Source organism: Callorhinchus milii, unplaced genomic scaffold (assembly GCF_018977255.1).
Source record: "Callorhinchus milii isolate IMCB2004 unplaced genomic scaffold, IMCB_Cmil_1.0 Scaffold5, whole genome shotgun sequence".
Classification (NCBI taxonomy): domain Eukaryota; kingdom Metazoa; phylum Chordata; class Chondrichthyes; order Chimaeriformes; family Callorhinchidae; genus Callorhinchus; species Callorhinchus milii.
This window is the reverse complement of record NW_024704746.1, coordinates 67,228,297-67,246,105: the sequence shown is the minus strand read 5'-3', so window position 1 is coordinate 67,246,105 and position 17,809 is coordinate 67,228,297. Positions and strand designations below refer to the sequence as shown.

Here is a 17,809-nt window from a genome sequence, read left to right as displayed (position 1 = left end):
AGGAGGTGGGTCAATCAATTCCTTCCCCAAAACCCAATTAACTGGATAAGTATCTGCTTGAGGGCAGTACTGGAGGTTGAGATGAACAGACACAAGAGCATCGAGGATACAGCCTTTGATTATGAATATGATGAATATCCCCGAGACGTTAAAACTGAGGTCCCTGAGGTCCCCGTCTGACTGTTCAGGTGGATGTTAGAGATCTCCCACGACGCTATTCGAAAAGAGAAGGGAGTTTCTTTCTCTATCTCTCTCCCTCTCTCTCTCCCGCGGTGTCCTGGTTGACAATTGTCCCTCACCCCACGATAAGAGTAGGTCAGTCACCCCCACAGGCTGTTTTGTGGGACGTTGCCGTGCACGCGTTGGCTCCGCGATCAATCCAGTTATCGAGACAATACAAAATGATGTCTGTATAGCGCCTTTCACGTCGTGAGGACGTCCCGAAGGTGCTTCGTGGTATATCTCGCGAAGCGCTTAGAGATGTCTCGATGACACACAACACACACACACGCGCGCACGCGCACACACGGAATAGTAATAATAACGTCAAGAAGAACTGGAAGAAGGTCGAGGGACGCCTCGAAGCGCTTCACAGGATTTTTACTGCGAAGCGCAGTGACTGTGTGTCTCCGTAGGCAAACGTGGCAACATCAACTCAACAACAACAACAACAGCAACAACAGTCCCGCAGCGTAGTGGTTAACTGCGCTCGTATCACAAGTGGGACCCGGGTTCGATTCCCGGGCAGGGCAAAAGTTTCCGCCCTCCACGCACACGCTTCTGTTTGCCCAGCGCCGAGTAGGAACCCGGTTGTTTGTCCGTTGGCGGATCGCTTTCTGGGGGTAATAATCCCTCAAAAAAAAGTCACTCGGTCGACGGCTGTTTGTGCGCAATTGGCTGCCGTGTTTCGCCCTCAAAATATACAGTCAATCCTCTTTACGATACGTTCAGCGAAGCGCTTTGAGACGTCTCGACGACCTGATAAGGTGCTAATCAGACACGAGGCTTATCATCATCGTTATAATATTGTTATAACAATTTGCATTTATACAGCGCCCTTCACCAGGGAAGCGTCTCGAAAAGTGGGACGCTACCCTACCTGAGGGACTCGATATAAACACAGGTTGTTATTGTTGTTGGAGGCGAGAGTGCGACCGACTGAGCCGAGCTCCCAAACTCTAATGAGGAACTCTTCCACAAGAACCAGTTACACTCGTCTAGCGCCCGCCCTTCACATCGGAAAGACATCTCAGGGCGCTGGACAATCAGGGGTTTTCGGACCCGAGCTGGGAATTGGGCACAGGAGAGATGGAGAGTAGGGGGCGGGGGGGGGGCGGCCAAAGACGCGGTCGAAGAGGAAGGTCTTCAGATAAGAGGGATTGAGGTGGAGGGATCGCGGGATAGAGTCCCAGAGAGTGGGGGCAGAGATGCCGAAGGCCCAACCGCCGATGGTGAGGCGAGAAGTGCGGGGGGGTCTGAAGCAGCCGGTATCTGTCGAACAGAGGGAGCGGACAGGCTATGGGTTAGGAGTCGGAGAGGTGGGGTGGGGTGGGGGGAGCAAGGTGAGGGCTTTGAAGGTGAACGTTCCTGGCTTCAAACCGGATCACTTACCGACGTAACCTGGAGTCCCACAGGCTGTGGACATCACATCTCCCGTTCCCTCCATCTTGGACAACCCAAAGTCACTGATCATGATCTTGGACTCCTTGGCAGGACTGAAGTACAAGAGGTTTTCTGGCTGAGGGGAAAGAAAGAGGTTTTTTTTGGTCGGGGGGAGAAAGGAAAACAAAAGAGACGCAAGATCGCTTATAATAATGATAACGATAATCCTGGCATTTGATGTGACGCCTCATCTCCTCGTCGAGGGGTCCCAAAGCGCTTCACGGAATATACTGAGTGGAGTGACCGTGTATGTTTGTGGCGAAACGCGGCAGGGTAATTGCGTACAGCAGCGTGCCACACGCAGGAGATTTATTGTTGGAATGCAAAGAGACCGTCACAGAGGGTGGGCTCCATCCTGACACTGAGTGGCCAAACACGTCACCTCGGAGCCAGTTCTGCTCCCAGGAGACCCCTCCCCCCCCCATACCACCCACTTACCTCCCCTCCCCGAGGAGAACAGACGACAGAACGCAGCTCGAGTTTGTACGGGCGCGTGAGGAACCTACCTTCAAGTCTCGGTGCACGATGCTCATCTTGTGGAGATACTGTACAGCGTCCAACACCTGCCGGATCAGAGTGCTGGCGTCCTTCTCAGTGTAGAAGCCCTTCTCCACGATCCGGTCGAACAGCTCCCCTCCCGACACCCTGGGGAGCAAGCGGAGGGCGTGAGAGATCGGCTACCAACGTGCGGGCACGTATGTGTCTGCAACAGGTCGAAAGGGAACAGAGCTCTCAGTGGGTTAGAGCTCTCGCCTCGCAAGCCAGAGGACCCGGGTTCGATTCCCGGGGCAGGGGGCGAAACGTTGGGCGAGTTTCCTTACTCCATGCGCACCCGCCTCTGTCTACCTGGAAGTAAATAGGAACCCGGTTGTTAGTCAATTGGTGGATCGCTTTTCCGGGGGTAAATAATTAATAATAATAATAATAATAATTCGGTCACTTCCATCCACGACTGTTTGTGGGGACGCTGCTGTGCGCAACTGTCTGCCGCGTTTCGCCCACAAAACACACAGTCCGTCCACTTCTTTCCGTGTACTCTGTGAAGCGCTTTGAGGCATGACATCAAATGCAAGAATTATTATTATTATTATTGTTGTTGTTGTAGGAACGAAGGGACAGAAGGAGGCCATTCAGCCCCTCGAGGAGTCTGTTCCGCCATTCTACGAGATCAAGCGCCTCAACTCCAATTACCCCATCTTTGCCCCCTATCCCCCGATACCATGACCCTATTAAACATCTAACCACTAAGCTACTGGAATCCACACGGGTTCGATGGGAGAACCGAGGTTTGAACGAAAGCGGGAGAGTCGCTCATTGGTGGGGAGGGGGGGGGGGGGGGGTGGAAAAAAAACACATCAGCCCCATCTCTGCCCCACGGACGGTGATGTTTTCCGTCCCCCCCGTGAGATAGTCCTGGAAACCTGTCGTCTCCGGAGAAACCCGCTGGAGATAGCGGGTCCAGGATCCACTGTCATTCCCAACTCGAGTGCCTCTCCATCCGAGGGGTTCCCAGTGCGGTAGCCCCCTCTAGTGGGCACGGCGCGCACCTCGGCCGAGGCACAGACCAGCCGCGATCTCGTGGCGAGGCGGGACAGGCTCGAGGGGCTGAATGGCCTCCTCCTGTTTCCGGGTTTCCTCTCGCGAGCGCGGAAGTAATAACAGCCAGAAGCCTCGCGCGGCGTCTTTGTGCGTGAGACGCGGCAGCCATGTGTGTCTGTGTGTGGGGTGGGGGGGTGGGGTGGGGGGGTAAGGAAACTTGTCCAATGTTTCGCTCTGCCCGGGGAATCGAACCCGGGTCCTCTCGCTTGCGAGGCGAGCGCTCTGACCAACACACTGCAGGACTCCAGGGTTAAAAATCGATCGCTCATCCCACCGCCGTATGTGGCGGTTTGCTGGGGATCAAAACATTGTTCGTCCCCGGATGAAGCAGTCACTACACTGATAACGATTCTTGCGTGGACTGACCGGCAAGTTCCTTCTCTCGACGTCGTGGTGGACGTGAGAGAGCGGAGAAGAGTGGCGTCTCGGAGCGCTTGGATAATAATCCACGCTCACTGATGCGTCTTTGCCTCCGAACCTTCCCTCTGACAAACGAGTGCTCTAACCACAACGCCACCGGGACTCCACGAGCAGCTATTACTAAAGTGTAGTGACTGCGCTGCGCGCTCCGTAGCTCAATGCCAATTCGGGCACAGCGACGTCCCACAACCGGCTAAGGTCACCGATTTTATTCGGGGTGGGGGTGGGTGGAGGTGGTGGTGGGGGAGGAATTGTCGGCCAGGACACTGGGAGAGAGAGAGAAAGAGAGGTGGTGGTGGGGGGGGGGAAAGGGGGAAACTCCCTTCTCGTTGCCAACAGCCCCCCGGGATCTTTAACGTCCACCTGAACAGGACACGGACGGGGAGTGAGGTTTAAGGTTTCCTCCTCCGAAGGACAGCGTCTCGACAATGCAGCTCTCTCCCCCCCCCCCCCTCCCCCAACGCCCCCCACCCACCCGCAGCTCCTTAAGTTTTATTACTCAATCAAAGCAGTCGTTCCCCCACCCTCCCACACGCATACGCCCCCCTCCTGTCACCCACATGTTAAAGCCACCCTCCTGTACCATACGGTGTGTGACTGTCGCCCTCGGCTCCGCGCGGTGACTAACGCTGGAGCGTCACTGAACTCCCACAGACAGAGACAGGTTTAACTCTCGGCAGCAGATCATCAAATGCATCTTCCCACCACGATCACACGCAGACAGACAGCTACGACCACCCACGACGACAACAAGGTTGCATTTGCGCAGCGGCGCCTTTCACGTCGGGCGGACGTCCCGTGGCGCTGGACAGACGGGGTTACGGACCCGAGCTGGGGGAGGGTGAACAGTGGGGCGAGCGAGGCGGGTGGGGGGGGTGAGACGCGAAGCAGCCGGAGCCCGCTGAGCGGAGGGAGCGAGCGGGATGGTAGGGGGTTTAGGAGGTCGGGGGGAGGAAGGCCATGGAGGGATTTGAAGGTGAGGACCAGGATCTTGAACTGTGTCCTCTGGGTGACGGGAAGCCGGTGGGAGTCGGGCGAGGATGGGGGCGATAGGGTCGTGGAGCCCGGCGCGGGGGGAGGACACGGGCTGCAGAGTTCTGGATGATCTGTAGCCGGTGGAGGGAGGAGTTGGGGCGGCCGAGCAAACACACAGCTACAACCACACATACAAACACATACGCACACACAGGCAGCTGCCACCACACATACACATACATACATACGCACGCGCGCACACACACACACAGCTACAAACACACACACACAAACCGATAGCTACAACCGCACACAGACACACACACACACACACACACACACAGAGACAACTCGCACACAAATATAGCTGTACACACGCGCACACGGATACACTCAGACACACACAACTACACAGCCACACACGGCCCTCCACCCCACACACACATACACACGGCCACGCACGCGCACACCCAGACGCTCCAGTGAGTAACTGGCTGCCACGTTTCGCCCACCAAATGCCCGGTCACTTTACAGTGTACCCTGTGAAGCGCTTTGAGACGTCTTGACGACGTGATAAGGCGCTGCATCAGATGCGGTGATTAATATTATTATTATTATTATTATTGTTCTGTGAGCTGTTCTGCGCACAGCAATGTCCCCCAACCCGAATGGGCGTCTGGTGTGCGTTGTGAATGAGCTTAGGCAACAGTTCAAAGTACCGACTTGGGGGATTGAACCCTACAGCCATCGGACTTAAGAGGCGGGGGGGCTATTGGCCTGGCTTTAAAGACAGAGGTTGACGTCCAACCTCCCGTCCCCAAATTGACTGGAGTCGAGGTACAGATCAGCCACGATCATATATACAATGGCTGAACAATCCTCCTTGTGTTCCTATTCCACCCCCCACTCCTCCCCGCACCCCGGTCTATCCAACCCTTGAGCGTACGGAGCTGCCGGCGAAGGTTACTAAAGTTGATCTCCTCCGAGCAGGAAACCACAAAAAGTTTTAGGGAAATAGAGCAGGTGGCAGAATAGGGAAGGAGGCAGAGATTACCGAGCTGTGGGTTGGAGGGATGGGGAGGGGGTGGGGGAGGAGGTGGGGGGGGAGGGAGTGCTGACTGGAACAGATGATTTAAAGTCTGCTGAACTCTGGGTGACTATTCTTAATTTGAGCAAAAAGCAGCTTAACTCCCTCTCTCTCTCTCTCTCTCTATACCAGAAAACACAGGGCTTCCTTTCATTTGCTCTCCGAGATCAGGAAGTTTCTGGCTGTTGTTTTGTCGTGTACGCGCACACACATTTGCACACGTATGCACACACACACACACGCGCGCGCGCGCACGCGCACCCGCACCCGCGCGCAGAAGAGGAACTTGATGTTACCATATGATGCGGACAAGCCAAAAGCGTAGTGACTGCTTTTCGCAAGCAAACCCGGCAGCTGATTTACAAAGTTAATAACAATAATCCTTGCATTTGACACAGCGCCTTAAGCACGTGGTCGAGAGGTCTCAAAGCGCTTGAAAGGATGTGCGCTCGAGGGGATTCACTATGGATTTGGTGGCAGACGCCTCTTCACTTAAAAGACAATTCGAGAATTCTTTTTCACAAACAAAACCATTCCGCTCATTTTTATTTGCATAATTCCGGCTCAGTTGAAAGGAAATCACGGCTATTTTTTGTAATCACTCACAGAGCTCGCATTTATTTTAATTACTTTGAGCTATCGCACCGGAGCCGGGCATGTTCCCAGGGAAATGTCAAGTCAAGTGCTTTCTTTTTCATTATAAACACATTTTCATTTGTTGTGTTGTAATAATAATCAAAACAATCCTCGCATTTGATATACAGCCTTAACGTGTCATCGAGACGTCTGAAAATGCTGCGCAGAAGATTGACTGCGGATTTTGTGGGCGAAAGGCGGCGGCCAATTGCGCACAGCAGCGAACCCCACAAACAGCCGTGGATTGAGTGAGCAGATCATTATGAGTGCTATTTTATTACATTTTTTACAAAGGGGTTATTACCCCCGGAAAGCGATCCATCCGTCGACTAACAATCGGGTTCCTACTTACTGCTGAGTAAACAGAGGAGTGTGGAGTAAGGAAACTTGCATAAGGTTTCGCTCCCACTGGGAATCAAACCCGGGTTCTCTCGCTCGCGAGAACCCCTCTCCCTCCCCCACACAACCTCCGCTACAGCGGATAAAAAAGCGCTTGCTCCTGGGCTACAAGGGAAACCTCCTCAAGCCTGTAATCTGCCAACCAACCCCTTGGTTGGGCACCATCCCAATCAAGGCAGTCGCAGCACAGGATCCAGCAGGAGGTTACTGAGCCTGGGCAACCCAACAAAAACAACAGCGCATTGCATTTACACAGCGCCTTTCGCGTCGGGAGGACGTCCCAAGGCGCTGGACAGGTATGGGGAGTCCTGTAGCTCGGTGGTCAGATTGCTCGCTTCACAAAGCGAGAGGACCGGGCAGGGCAAAACCTTGGGCAAGTATCCTTATTCCACACACACACACGCACACGCACACGCAATCGGCTGCCGCGTTCCGCCCACAAAATACACGGTCACTCCACCGAGCAGCGTACCCCGTGAGGCGCTTTGAGACGGCTCGACAGAGTGATAAGGCGCTGGGTCAAACGCGAGGATTATTAATATTATTATCCATAGGTTTGTTGGCCAGAATCCTGGGCGATAAAACTGCCTCTTGTTACAAATAGCAAGGCTTATTATTATTATTATTGTTATATTATAATTATTATTCACCAGGCCCGACGGTGGGACGTATATGTGTGTGGGGGAGATGGGGGGGGGGGGAAGTTTTTGGTGCAAGATTAATTCGTGAATCGATTGTACGGATATGAAGAGGCTGGTAGCCAGGAGACAGACGGACGTGCTTGAAGAGGACTTCAAAGGATCAGCATCGGGCTTGATCTGAATAGCAATCAGACGTTATCTGTCAGTTGGAGGCCAGCGCTGAACTGATCTCCATCTCGGAGAATGAACAAGCGAGAGATAAAAGCGAGAACAGACATGCTGTCCCTGTCAGAGCCCTCCTGTGTTTGACACCGAGCTCCCGGTGAGAGACACAGTCTAGCCCAGTGCAACCGTCCAGCCTACACCGACTGGGTAAACTCTACAATAATAATAATAATAATAATAATAATAATGGAGTAAGGAAACTTGCCTAAGCTTTCGCCCTGCCTGGGAATTGAAGCCCGGGTCCTCTCGCTTGCGAGGCGAGTGCTCTAACCGTTTCGCTATAGGACGCCACTGTTTATTTCACGACTGAGGGGGTGAGGGTAAGGGGAGTTTGGGGCTCGAACCTGAATCCCCAAAGTTCTGGCCTACGCAGACGCGGGAGCTCGAGTGACAGAGAACGGCTCACACGACACCAACATATTGTTGAAATGGCACAACAAGGCAGACAGACGGCTGATTGAGATTTATTACACCCCGGCCGATCGTACAACAATCACTGTACAAACTGTAAAGGTTAATGAAGTTACCGAGGGCAATGTTTTCCTGCTCTCTTAAGTACAGTGACTAACTCTGCTGACACGCTCTTAATTAATACCAGAGCCCTCTGCGATTTCTCCTCTCTCTCTCTCTCTCTCTCTCTCTCTCACGCCGGGTTAATTTGGGCACATTGGAGCAAAGCAGAAACCAGGGGATAATGAAAAGCGTCTGCTAATTTGTACTAATCCTGAGGCTTTAAAGATGCTAAGACGTTATCATTAATAATAATAATAATAATAATAATAACAATCTTCGCACTTGTTACGGCACCCTATCGCGTCATCGAGACGTCTGAAAGCGCTTCACCGGATATATTGTGAAGTGGAGTGACTGTGCGTTTTGCGGACTGTGTGTTTTGCAGGCCTGCCCCCATCTCCCCCCACTCCCTACTCCCGCACCCCCCCCCCCACCCACCCCCAGCACTGCACTGGAACATCAGCCTAGACTTTATGAGTTCAAAGCCCTGATGTGGGGGCTTGAACCCAACAACCTTCTGACACCTTTGAGCCCTCTACGTTGCTGATGGGCGCATTTTGTTCATACTCCGGTCATTAATAATAATTGATCCGCACGAAACTGATCGTGTGTGTCGGGCATTGTACAGATCAATGGCCTCTGAAACCCAGGAGGATTTGATGAACGCCAGTCAGCAGCGAACCTCCTGGGGATGCAGTGGGAGGATATTAATGATGTGATAAGCGATGCAAATAGAGGGGAGACAGCAAGACGAAGCTATTCACAAAGGGAAGGGGGGTTCCCTCCTGATTCCCAGGCCGATAACTCTCCAGATAAACTGGTCACTCGTGGAGTCCTGTAGTGCAGGGGCGAGAGCGCTCGTGAGAGGACCCGGGTTCAATTCCCGGGCAGAGCCAATCCACTCAACGTTTGTGGGACACTGCTGTGCGCAAATTGGCTGCCGCTTTTCACCGACAAAACATACAGTCACTACATTTTGTACTCTTTGAGACGTCTCAACGATGCGATACTATACGGCGCTGTGTAAAAAAAGTTGTTTATTATTATGGAGTCCCCTACCTGGGGCTTGAACCCAGAAGCCGCGCAACGCAAAAACAAGTAGCGTGTGACGTGGTTGAGAAGACATCTGAGAACGGAAGGACTGTGCCTTATACTCACAGTTGCATCACGAGGTACAAGTGGTTCGAGCTCTCATAGATATCCTCCAGGGCAACGATATTCTCATGCTTTATTCTGCAATGGGAAAAGGCAAATGGTCAGCGCCTCACATCGTGTCCTTTAGAGATAATAATAATAATAATTAATAAATACGTATAGAAAACAAATAAATAAATAAATAAATAAACCTTGCATCTGATACAGCGCCTCATCACGTCTTTGAGACTCGTCTCAAAGCGCTTCACGGGATATGCTTAGTATTATTATTATTATTATGATGCTGTAACGTGGACTCCCCACGGCGGCGGCCCGCAAACCGCCATGAAATCAGTGACCGCATTTTTTCTTGTTGAGGGATGATTATCCCCGGAAAGCCATCCAAACGACCGGGTTCCTACTTACCGCTGGGTAAACAGAGGTGAGCGGGGGGTGACAAGAGCCAAGGCTTGTGTGGGGGGGGGGTGTGGTGGGGGGGGGGGTAAATCCCAGAGTGTGCGTTGGGCTAACCAGCTAAAACCACATAGCTTGCCCAGCGAGAGCCCGTGTCTGGGAAGCTTTGACCTTCTGACATGAAAGGCACTGTGTCAAATGCGACGGTTATTATCTCTCACGGCAACTTGACTGTGAAGAGGCAGCAGCTACTCGGCCCGGCCAGGTCTTGCAGTCTTCGATGAGATAGATGAATGACTACATTTGACCTTATTTCTTTTACGGGGCGGGCGAGAGACTCTGGACGAGGGAGGAATATTGTTCAGGACACACCGAGAAAGAACTTCTTGTTCTCCAAAACGCTGCCAGTAACATTTTTCCATCTTGAACTGGACAGTCTCGACAAGCCAAGCCTGGTCTGACGTAAAGCAGTCTGAAGGACAAACCTTTCAGATTCTCTCATGTACAAGTAGACAAATAAGTGCGGAAGGAAAGTAGTTAGTGGGGTGGATGGGGTGGGATGGGGTGGGGGAGACAGGGGTGAGAGCAAGGAAGGGGTGCACCAAATCTCTTATGTTGCTTCAAATTTACAATCATCTAAACTTCCCCCCCAAATGCCTTAAATCCGACAATCGCCTAACAACCGGTTTGGTACTGACTGCTGATAAATGGGAGGCGTGTGCGTGGAGTAAGGAAACTTGCCTAAGGTTTCGCTCTGCCCGGGAATCGAACCCGGGTCCTCTCGCTCGCTCTCCCACTGAGCTACAGGACTTCCTATAGCTCCTCAAGGCATTTTTTCAAACTTCCACGCCAGCTAAAAAAAAAAAAAAAAATGTTTTAAAACCGATGGCCTTCAATCTCAGACGAGGGGACATTTCCAGCCGGTGATGAATTGCGCTGTTTGAACCGATTTGATCTGATGATAATTGGGATAATTTGCATTCCATCATCAATCAAACCCACATGTAGTTCTGGTCACCGCGACATAAGGGGATGCCCAAGGCCTAGATACAGCGTGGAGGAGAGCAGAGGGAATGATTCCCGGTGTTGGGAGCAATGAGAGCTATGTGAGCAACGATGAGACGAGTTAGAAGATATCTCATTTGGGGAACTTCCAGAAACTGATTACGTTTTAACTGGGGATTGGAAACGTAAACCCACCACAATATTTTAGGATGCACCGAGACAGCAGAGTAAGAGGACGTGAGTTCAGAGCTTCAAAGGCCAATTTTAGCATGGGCACCTGGAAATGTTTCTTTACCCGGTGGTTAGAGCCCTCGCCTCACAAGCGAGAGGACCCGGGATCTATTCTCGGGCAGAACGAAATGTTAGGCAAGTTTCCTTACTGCACACACACACACACACACACACGCGCACGCACGTACACCTCAAGGAGGAACCTGGTTGGTGGTTGATTGGTGGATCGCTTTCCGGGGTTAACAATCCCTCCAAAAAATAATAATTTGGTCACTCAATCCACGACTGTTTGCGAGACAAGTGGCCGCCGTGTTTTGCCCACAAAGTACGGTCAAACTGTACATTGCAGTACATTCTATTAAGCGTTTTGAGACGTCTCGGTTATTATTATTATGATTATTATTAATTAACGAGTGGAACAGGGTGCCAGGAAGGGTGGCTGAGGCCAGGACACTGGACACATTACCCTGAATAGGCAACCGGCAGCTCGGTTTAACGTCTCAGCCGGAAGATGGCGCCTCTGACAATGTAACACACCCTCAGTGGTGTATTGGGGTGTCAGCCTAGACAACGTCAACTCAAATTCCCCTTGTGGGGGGCCTCGAACCCACAACCTTCTGACTCAACCTTCTGAGCGCTGCCGACCTCCTCTTTCATACGGAGGAAGAATATCTGCAGCTGCAGCTTTGATGCCTGAAACACGTGTGGTTTTGTCGCCTGAAGAGGTTCCGCGGTTCGACATATAAAAATATACATATAATCCGCTGGTGCAAAGAATGACTATTTTGCTTGTTACTGCAGTTTGCATGAGATTAAAGACTAAAGAGTCCGAGAGAGGGAGTTGAGGGGAGGAGCGAGTTGTTGAACAGTTTTCTCGCCAATCTAAAATGAAATCTATTCTAGAAAACGACAATCCTACCGGGTACTGGTCTGCGAGACTCCTTAAAGCCTTAAAGCAATAATAATACTCCTCGCATTCGATACAGCGCCTGATCACGTCTTCGAGACGTGATCGAAGCGCTTCGCGGGACCCGCTGTCAAGTGAATCGACTGCGTAATTTGTTTATTCATGTTGAAAGGATTGTTAAAGCCATTTGCCGGTCGACACACAACCGCGTTCCTGCTTACTGCTTGGTGACCAGAGGTGCGTGGAGCGAGGAAACTTGACCGAACGTTTCAGCCCACCCGGGAATGCAACCCGGGTCCTCTCGCCTGCGAGGCGAGCGCGCTGACCACTAAGCTACAGGACGCCTTTGGCATCGAGAGGATGTCTCGAAGAGCTTCACAGCATTAACTGTGTGCGCAGTAAATCAATGGCGACGACACGACAACAATAAAAATCCTGACGTAACGCCTTAATCGCACGTTTCGCCACCAGCGATCTGCCAATGATGGACAAGCAGCGGGAAAGCTTACCAGACGCCGCTCTCTCTCGCTCTCTCTCTCACTCTCTCTCAATGGCCAAACTGTGCGGCTTCAGCTGGTTAGACTCCAGCAGTTACCCCCAAAGCACACTCTGGGCTCTCCCCCCCCTACGTCTTGGCTCTTGCCAACCCGCGCCCTCTCAAGAGAGAGCCCAGGTCCTCTCTCTTGCGAGGCGAGCTCTCTAACCACTGCGCTCCAGGACTCCGGGCGAAAAATTGATCACTCATCTCACGGCCGTTTGTGGAGCATTGTCGGGGACGCAAAGCAGCGTCCGCCCACGAATAAACGGTCACTACGCCGGGCGCTCATTTCCGTGAACCGCTTCTGAGATGCGTTGAGGAACGGCAGACAAGCGAGTTGTTCGGTCTCTCGACGTGGTGGTGGTGGTGGTGGTGGGGAGGGAAACAGAGAGAGAAATCTAGACGGCTTCCAGTGAAACGAAGCATTAACCCGTTCACTGCGATGGATGAGCCCTCGGCCAAGGTTAACTCAACGTGCATCAGCTGTTGCGTTCGACCTACGAAGGCCTCAAAGAGCTGTCTACCCAATAATCCACGCTCACTGATTTGTCCTCCCTTCAAACCATTGCTCTCGCAAACCAGGCTGGCAATGTGACAGCAACATAAGACATCAGTGCGGAGACAGAGAGAGAGAGAGAGAGGGAGACAGAGAGAGAGAGAGAGAGAGAGAGAGAGAGCACAGAGCGGTGAGCAAGATAGCAATAATCCTTACGTTTGAGAATAATAATAGTAATAATAATAATCCTCCGGTTTGACACAGCGCCTTGTCACGGCGTTGAGACGGCTTAAATCGCTTCGCAGGATAACGCCATAAAAGTGTAGTGACTGTGCATTTTTTGTGGGCAGCCCATCGCGCGCAAGGATCGAGCGAACAATTTTTTTTAAAAGAATTATTATTTTTTTTGTGTGTGTTGGGGGGGGGGGGGGCGGTGGGGAGGAGAGGGGGAAGAATTATTACAGCAGTGCCCTGGAATACTGCGGTCCCACCCGGCTCAGGAACCCGACCGGAGACGGTCCGGTAGGGCGCCGGCTCGATGGTGGCACGTCACCTTGGAGGTAATTCAGCTCCGAGAAGACCTCGCTTACCTTCCCCCCCCACCGCCACACCGCCCCAACACCCCCCCCCCCCCTCCACCCCCACAACCCCCGACCCCAGGCAGAGAGCAAGCACTGCTCACAGACAATAAGATTATTCAAGCGTCCAAGGAAGACGCAGAGCGATTGAGTTACGGTATTAACTGTGAGCAACCCGATCCCAACCCTGCAAGGCTTCTCATCGCGGGAGATGCTCACAACAGACTAGTGAGGATCAGCTGTCGTGTAAAAGGCCCACATTCTCAAATCACAACCCCCCACCACCCCCCCCCCACCATTACCTTGCCCCTACGCCCCATCGTAACCGTGTCTTTGTGGAGTCCTGCTGTTAGTCGATTGGCGGATCGCTTTTCCGGGGGTTAATAATAACAAAAAAAGTCACTCAATCGACGACTCTTTGCGGGACGCTGCTGTGCCCAATTGGCTGCCCGTTTCATCCATAAAACACACAGTCACTACAGTTTACAGTGTATTCTGTGAAGCGCTTTGAGAGGTCGCGATGACGTGATAAGGCGCTGTGTCAAATGCCGGGATTATTATTATTATTATTTTTACAACATTTTTTTTATGACTGACAAAGAAGAGGAAGGTCTTAAGGTCTTCAGACGAGACCTGAAGGAGGGTATGTGTGTGTGTGTGTGTGTGTGTGTGTGGGTGTGGGGTGGGGGTGGGGGGGGGGTAAGGCGGAGGGATTGAGGGAGAGAATTTTGCGGGCGAAACGCGGCAGCCAACGGGGCACAGCGGTGTACCACAACCAGTCGTGATGGGAGTGAATGTCAATCCCACTGGCATAAGCATTGCCGGGGCATCTCACTGACTGTTCCCGCTTCCCTCCGCCCCTCACCCCTCACCCCTTCCAGCAAAACCTTCCAGCGCCTGAGTCCTCGACCCTGCAAGTGAATGGAGCGTATTGTCGACAAGCAAACCTTCCTAACAAAGGAGGGTTTGTGTGGCGCTGGCTGGGAATTTCCCACTGCGATTGATAGTATCTTTACCAGAGAAATCTGCAGCTTCTGCGTGAACCTTCCCTCACCCGAGTACCCGCACGCGCACAAGACTGGCTCCGCAACAAGTTACACGCGGTCGCATCGCCGCGAAACGTTTCGACAACGCGAGACGGTGCTGTGTCAAACGCAAACATTGGTTAACATCGACCCAACGCCTCATAGTTTGGTCGAGACGTTTCAAAGCACGTCACGGGGATTGCTGTAAAGTGTATTGAGTATTATTATTACTCCAGGGCGCTCACCGCTGGTGATAGCACAGCCCGGGGCAGGGAATCCTCCCACCTCGGCTCCTGTTAACCCCACAGCCAAAGCCCTAACTAACGGAGAGGGTGGTCCGAGCTGGACGAGCAGCGGGAAAGCTTGGCCAGACAGCGCTCTCTCTCTCTCTCTCTCTCAATGGCCAAACTATTTCTCTTCAACCATGCCTTCACCTCCCCTCTCGACTCTCTAACCCCTCCTCGCTCCCTCCCTTCCCTCCCCTCACCCTGACCATTTCCCCACTGCTCGGGTCCCGACCCAACTGTCCAGCGCCTTCGGACGTCCTCCCGACGTGAAAGGCGCTCTGTAAATGCAATCTTGTTGTTGTTGTTGTTGAGCTGGTTAGACTCCAGCAGTTACCCCCTCTCTGGGCCCCCCCCAAGCCTTGGCTCTTGCCAACCTGGGCCTAATACTTTCTGGAATTAGGTAAGCAGGAGGCGTTCCTCCAGGGAGAGAGAATTCTCAGTTGGATTTGGAGACTCTTAAGCAACGGTGATGGGTTTCCGTGTGTGTCAGACACCCGGCTGACCCCCCCCAACCCCCCCCCACCCCAAAAATTATTATTTTGTAGAGTGGAATTTGAGGTAATAATAATAATAATAATCCTTGCATTTGATAGAGCGCCTTATCACATCTTCTCGACGTCTCAAAGCGCTTCACAAGATACACTGCAACTGTATATTTGTGGGCGAAACACGGCAGACAATTGCGCACAGCGACGTCCCCACAAACAGTCGTGGATTTTTTTTTATATGTATATACAGATCTCCTAATCAGAGAGTCCTTGCGTCGCACTCAGTAGAAGACGAAAGAGTTTCTCACCTCCTGAGGACAGCGATTTCGTTCTCTATGCTGCTCTCTTTGCCCTTCAACGCCTTCTTCGGGATACACTTAATGGCAAAGGTCCTCCCAGTGGCCCTCTCCTCAGCCATCACCACCTCGGAAAAGGCCCCCCTGGGAAGCAGAGAGAAGAGAGAAGACACAGGAGGTTTACTTTAGATCTTTCGGCGTCTCCGCGGAGATCGATGGAAAGCTGCAACGACTAACGTACGTCGACAACTTGTCGTGAGGCTTGAACCCACAACCTTTGTGACTCAAAGGCAACTTGTATTCGTACAGCGCCCATCACCCAGGGAAGGGTCTCGGAGCGCTTAACATTGGGGGAGCCTGACACTGCGAGGGGGGAGGAAGGGAGGAGCGGAGTGATCGGTGAGCGAGAGCGTGAGGAGCTCGAGATCGATCTCGCTATCAAGCCGGCCAGCCAGGTGACCACAGGGGGGGGGGGGGGGCAGCGTTAAGCAACGAAAGCACAGAGGGATAACGGGCAAAGAGCAGGTAAAGGGGGGGGGGTTAATACTGGGGGAAAAAAATCACAGGAAAGAGAAACAGGCAATGCAGAGACCCTTCTGTGCTGAACATTTCTGTAAGTGAACAGCGGAGAGGTTTAGCCACTGAGTCCAATTTCCAATCGACTTTGACAACGGCTCAATCGGGATTTATTGCACATTTAGTTAACTGGTCAGTTTGGTATCTGCCTGGGAAGGCGAAGTGGCTAAGGACAGCATGACTTAACGTCTCTCTCTCTCTCTCTCTCTCTCTGCGTCTCTCTCTCTCTTTCTCTCTCTCTCCGTCTCACTGGACCTTGTCATGCTCCAATATCCTTCGGCCACCCCTTCTGTTACGTTCTGTGGGTGGGTGCGTCGCTGTGCACAATCAGCTGCCCACAAGGCACACGGTCAATTGACTTTGCAATGTATCCCCGTGAAGCGCTTTGAGACGTCTCAAGGACGCGATAAGGCGCTGCGCCAAAGGCGAGGACGATAAATAAATAAATAACAATAATATTCCTCGCATTTGGTACGGCGCCTGGTCGCTGCTTCAAGACGTCTCAAAGCGCTTCACAGGATACACTGTAAAGTGACTTTACTGTATATTTTGTTCTACGTATTGTAATAATTAGCGAGACAGCTTGTGCGAGCTGACGCGCTGTGCAGGGGGGGGAAAACAAAACACAGCGGGTAATTCTTTCCTCTGGAGGGAAAGACAAGATAACCGAGGCTTCGATTTTTAATTAAAGATTAGTTTCTCCTGTCAACTCAGTTTTGCTCGCTCCCTAACCCACCTTCCCACTTGCCACCGCCTCTGGACACAGTATTCTCAGCCAAACCCAACTTCCCTCATAAAAAATAATAATAATAATTCTTGCGTTTGATATAGCCTGCGGCAGCGTCTCAGGGACGTCTACAAAACGCTTCACAATATATACTATAAAGTGGATTCACTGGGCATTTTGTGGGCGAAATCCGGCAGCCGATTGCTGACAGCGATGTCCCATAAAGAGTCATGGATTGAGTGGTTCAGTTTTCTTTGAGATGGGGTGGGGTGTGGGGGGGGGGGGGTTCAGGGGGAATTATTACCCCCGGAAAGCAATCTGCCAATCGACTTGAGAAACAGATGCGTGTTGAGTAAGGAAACTTGCCTACGGTTTCCACTGGCGTCCTGGCCGACAATCCTCCCTCTCCTGCCATCCCACCGCAAATAAACTGGGTCATTCGCTCCGCGGCGGTTTGTGGGCCACTGCCGCGTGCAGACTGGCTGCCACGCTTGGCCCACAATCTACACAGTCACTCCACTTTACAGCATATCCTGTGAAGCGCTTTGGGACGTCTCGAAGACGCGATAAGGCGCCGCAGCAAACGCCAGGATTGTTATTATACATCCGGCGAAGTGCGCGGAGGCAACAGCAGCAGCAACAACTTGCGTTTTACAACCACTTGCATTTACAGCCACTTTTGCAGCGTCTCCTTCGCGCAAAGCAAGAGTCCCAGAGCGCTGAAAGTGCGCTGCACCAAGTGCAAAGATTATGATCGTTAGAAGTGATTAACGAGGCGCATAACTCGAGGCGAAAACAAAAACCTGGGGATAAGCGGATTTTGCACGGATCATCCGGGTGGGTATAAGTGCGTTCGCCTGTAATTAAAGACATTAAACCGTTGATTTCCTGACATACAGACTAGTCATGCAGTGATTTACTCCGGCGTGGGAGCAGTGCCAACCTGTGTC

At 52.2% G+C, this 17,809-nt stretch overlaps 1 protein-coding gene across 2 annotated transcripts in view; it reads right to left on the bottom strand.

Moving 5' to 3' along the window:
* camk1da (calcium/calmodulin-dependent protein kinase 1Da) overlaps positions 1-17,809 on the bottom strand; it is a 73,120-nt gene that overhangs the window by 30,190 nt on the left and 25,121 nt on the right. For both annotated transcript variants that reach the window (XM_042335370.1, XM_042335368.1), the window contains exons 2-5: positions 15,569-15,700; positions 9,316-9,390; positions 2,169-2,307; positions 1,612-1,738 (exon numbers count right to left, since the gene is read on the bottom strand). In XM_042335370.1, coding sequence (XP_042191304.1) covers positions 1,612-1,738; positions 2,169-2,307; positions 9,316-9,390; positions 15,569-15,700 — 473 coding nt within the window. The remainder of the gene's footprint in view (positions 1-1,611; positions 1,739-2,168; positions 2,308-9,315; positions 9,391-15,568; positions 15,701-17,809) is intronic.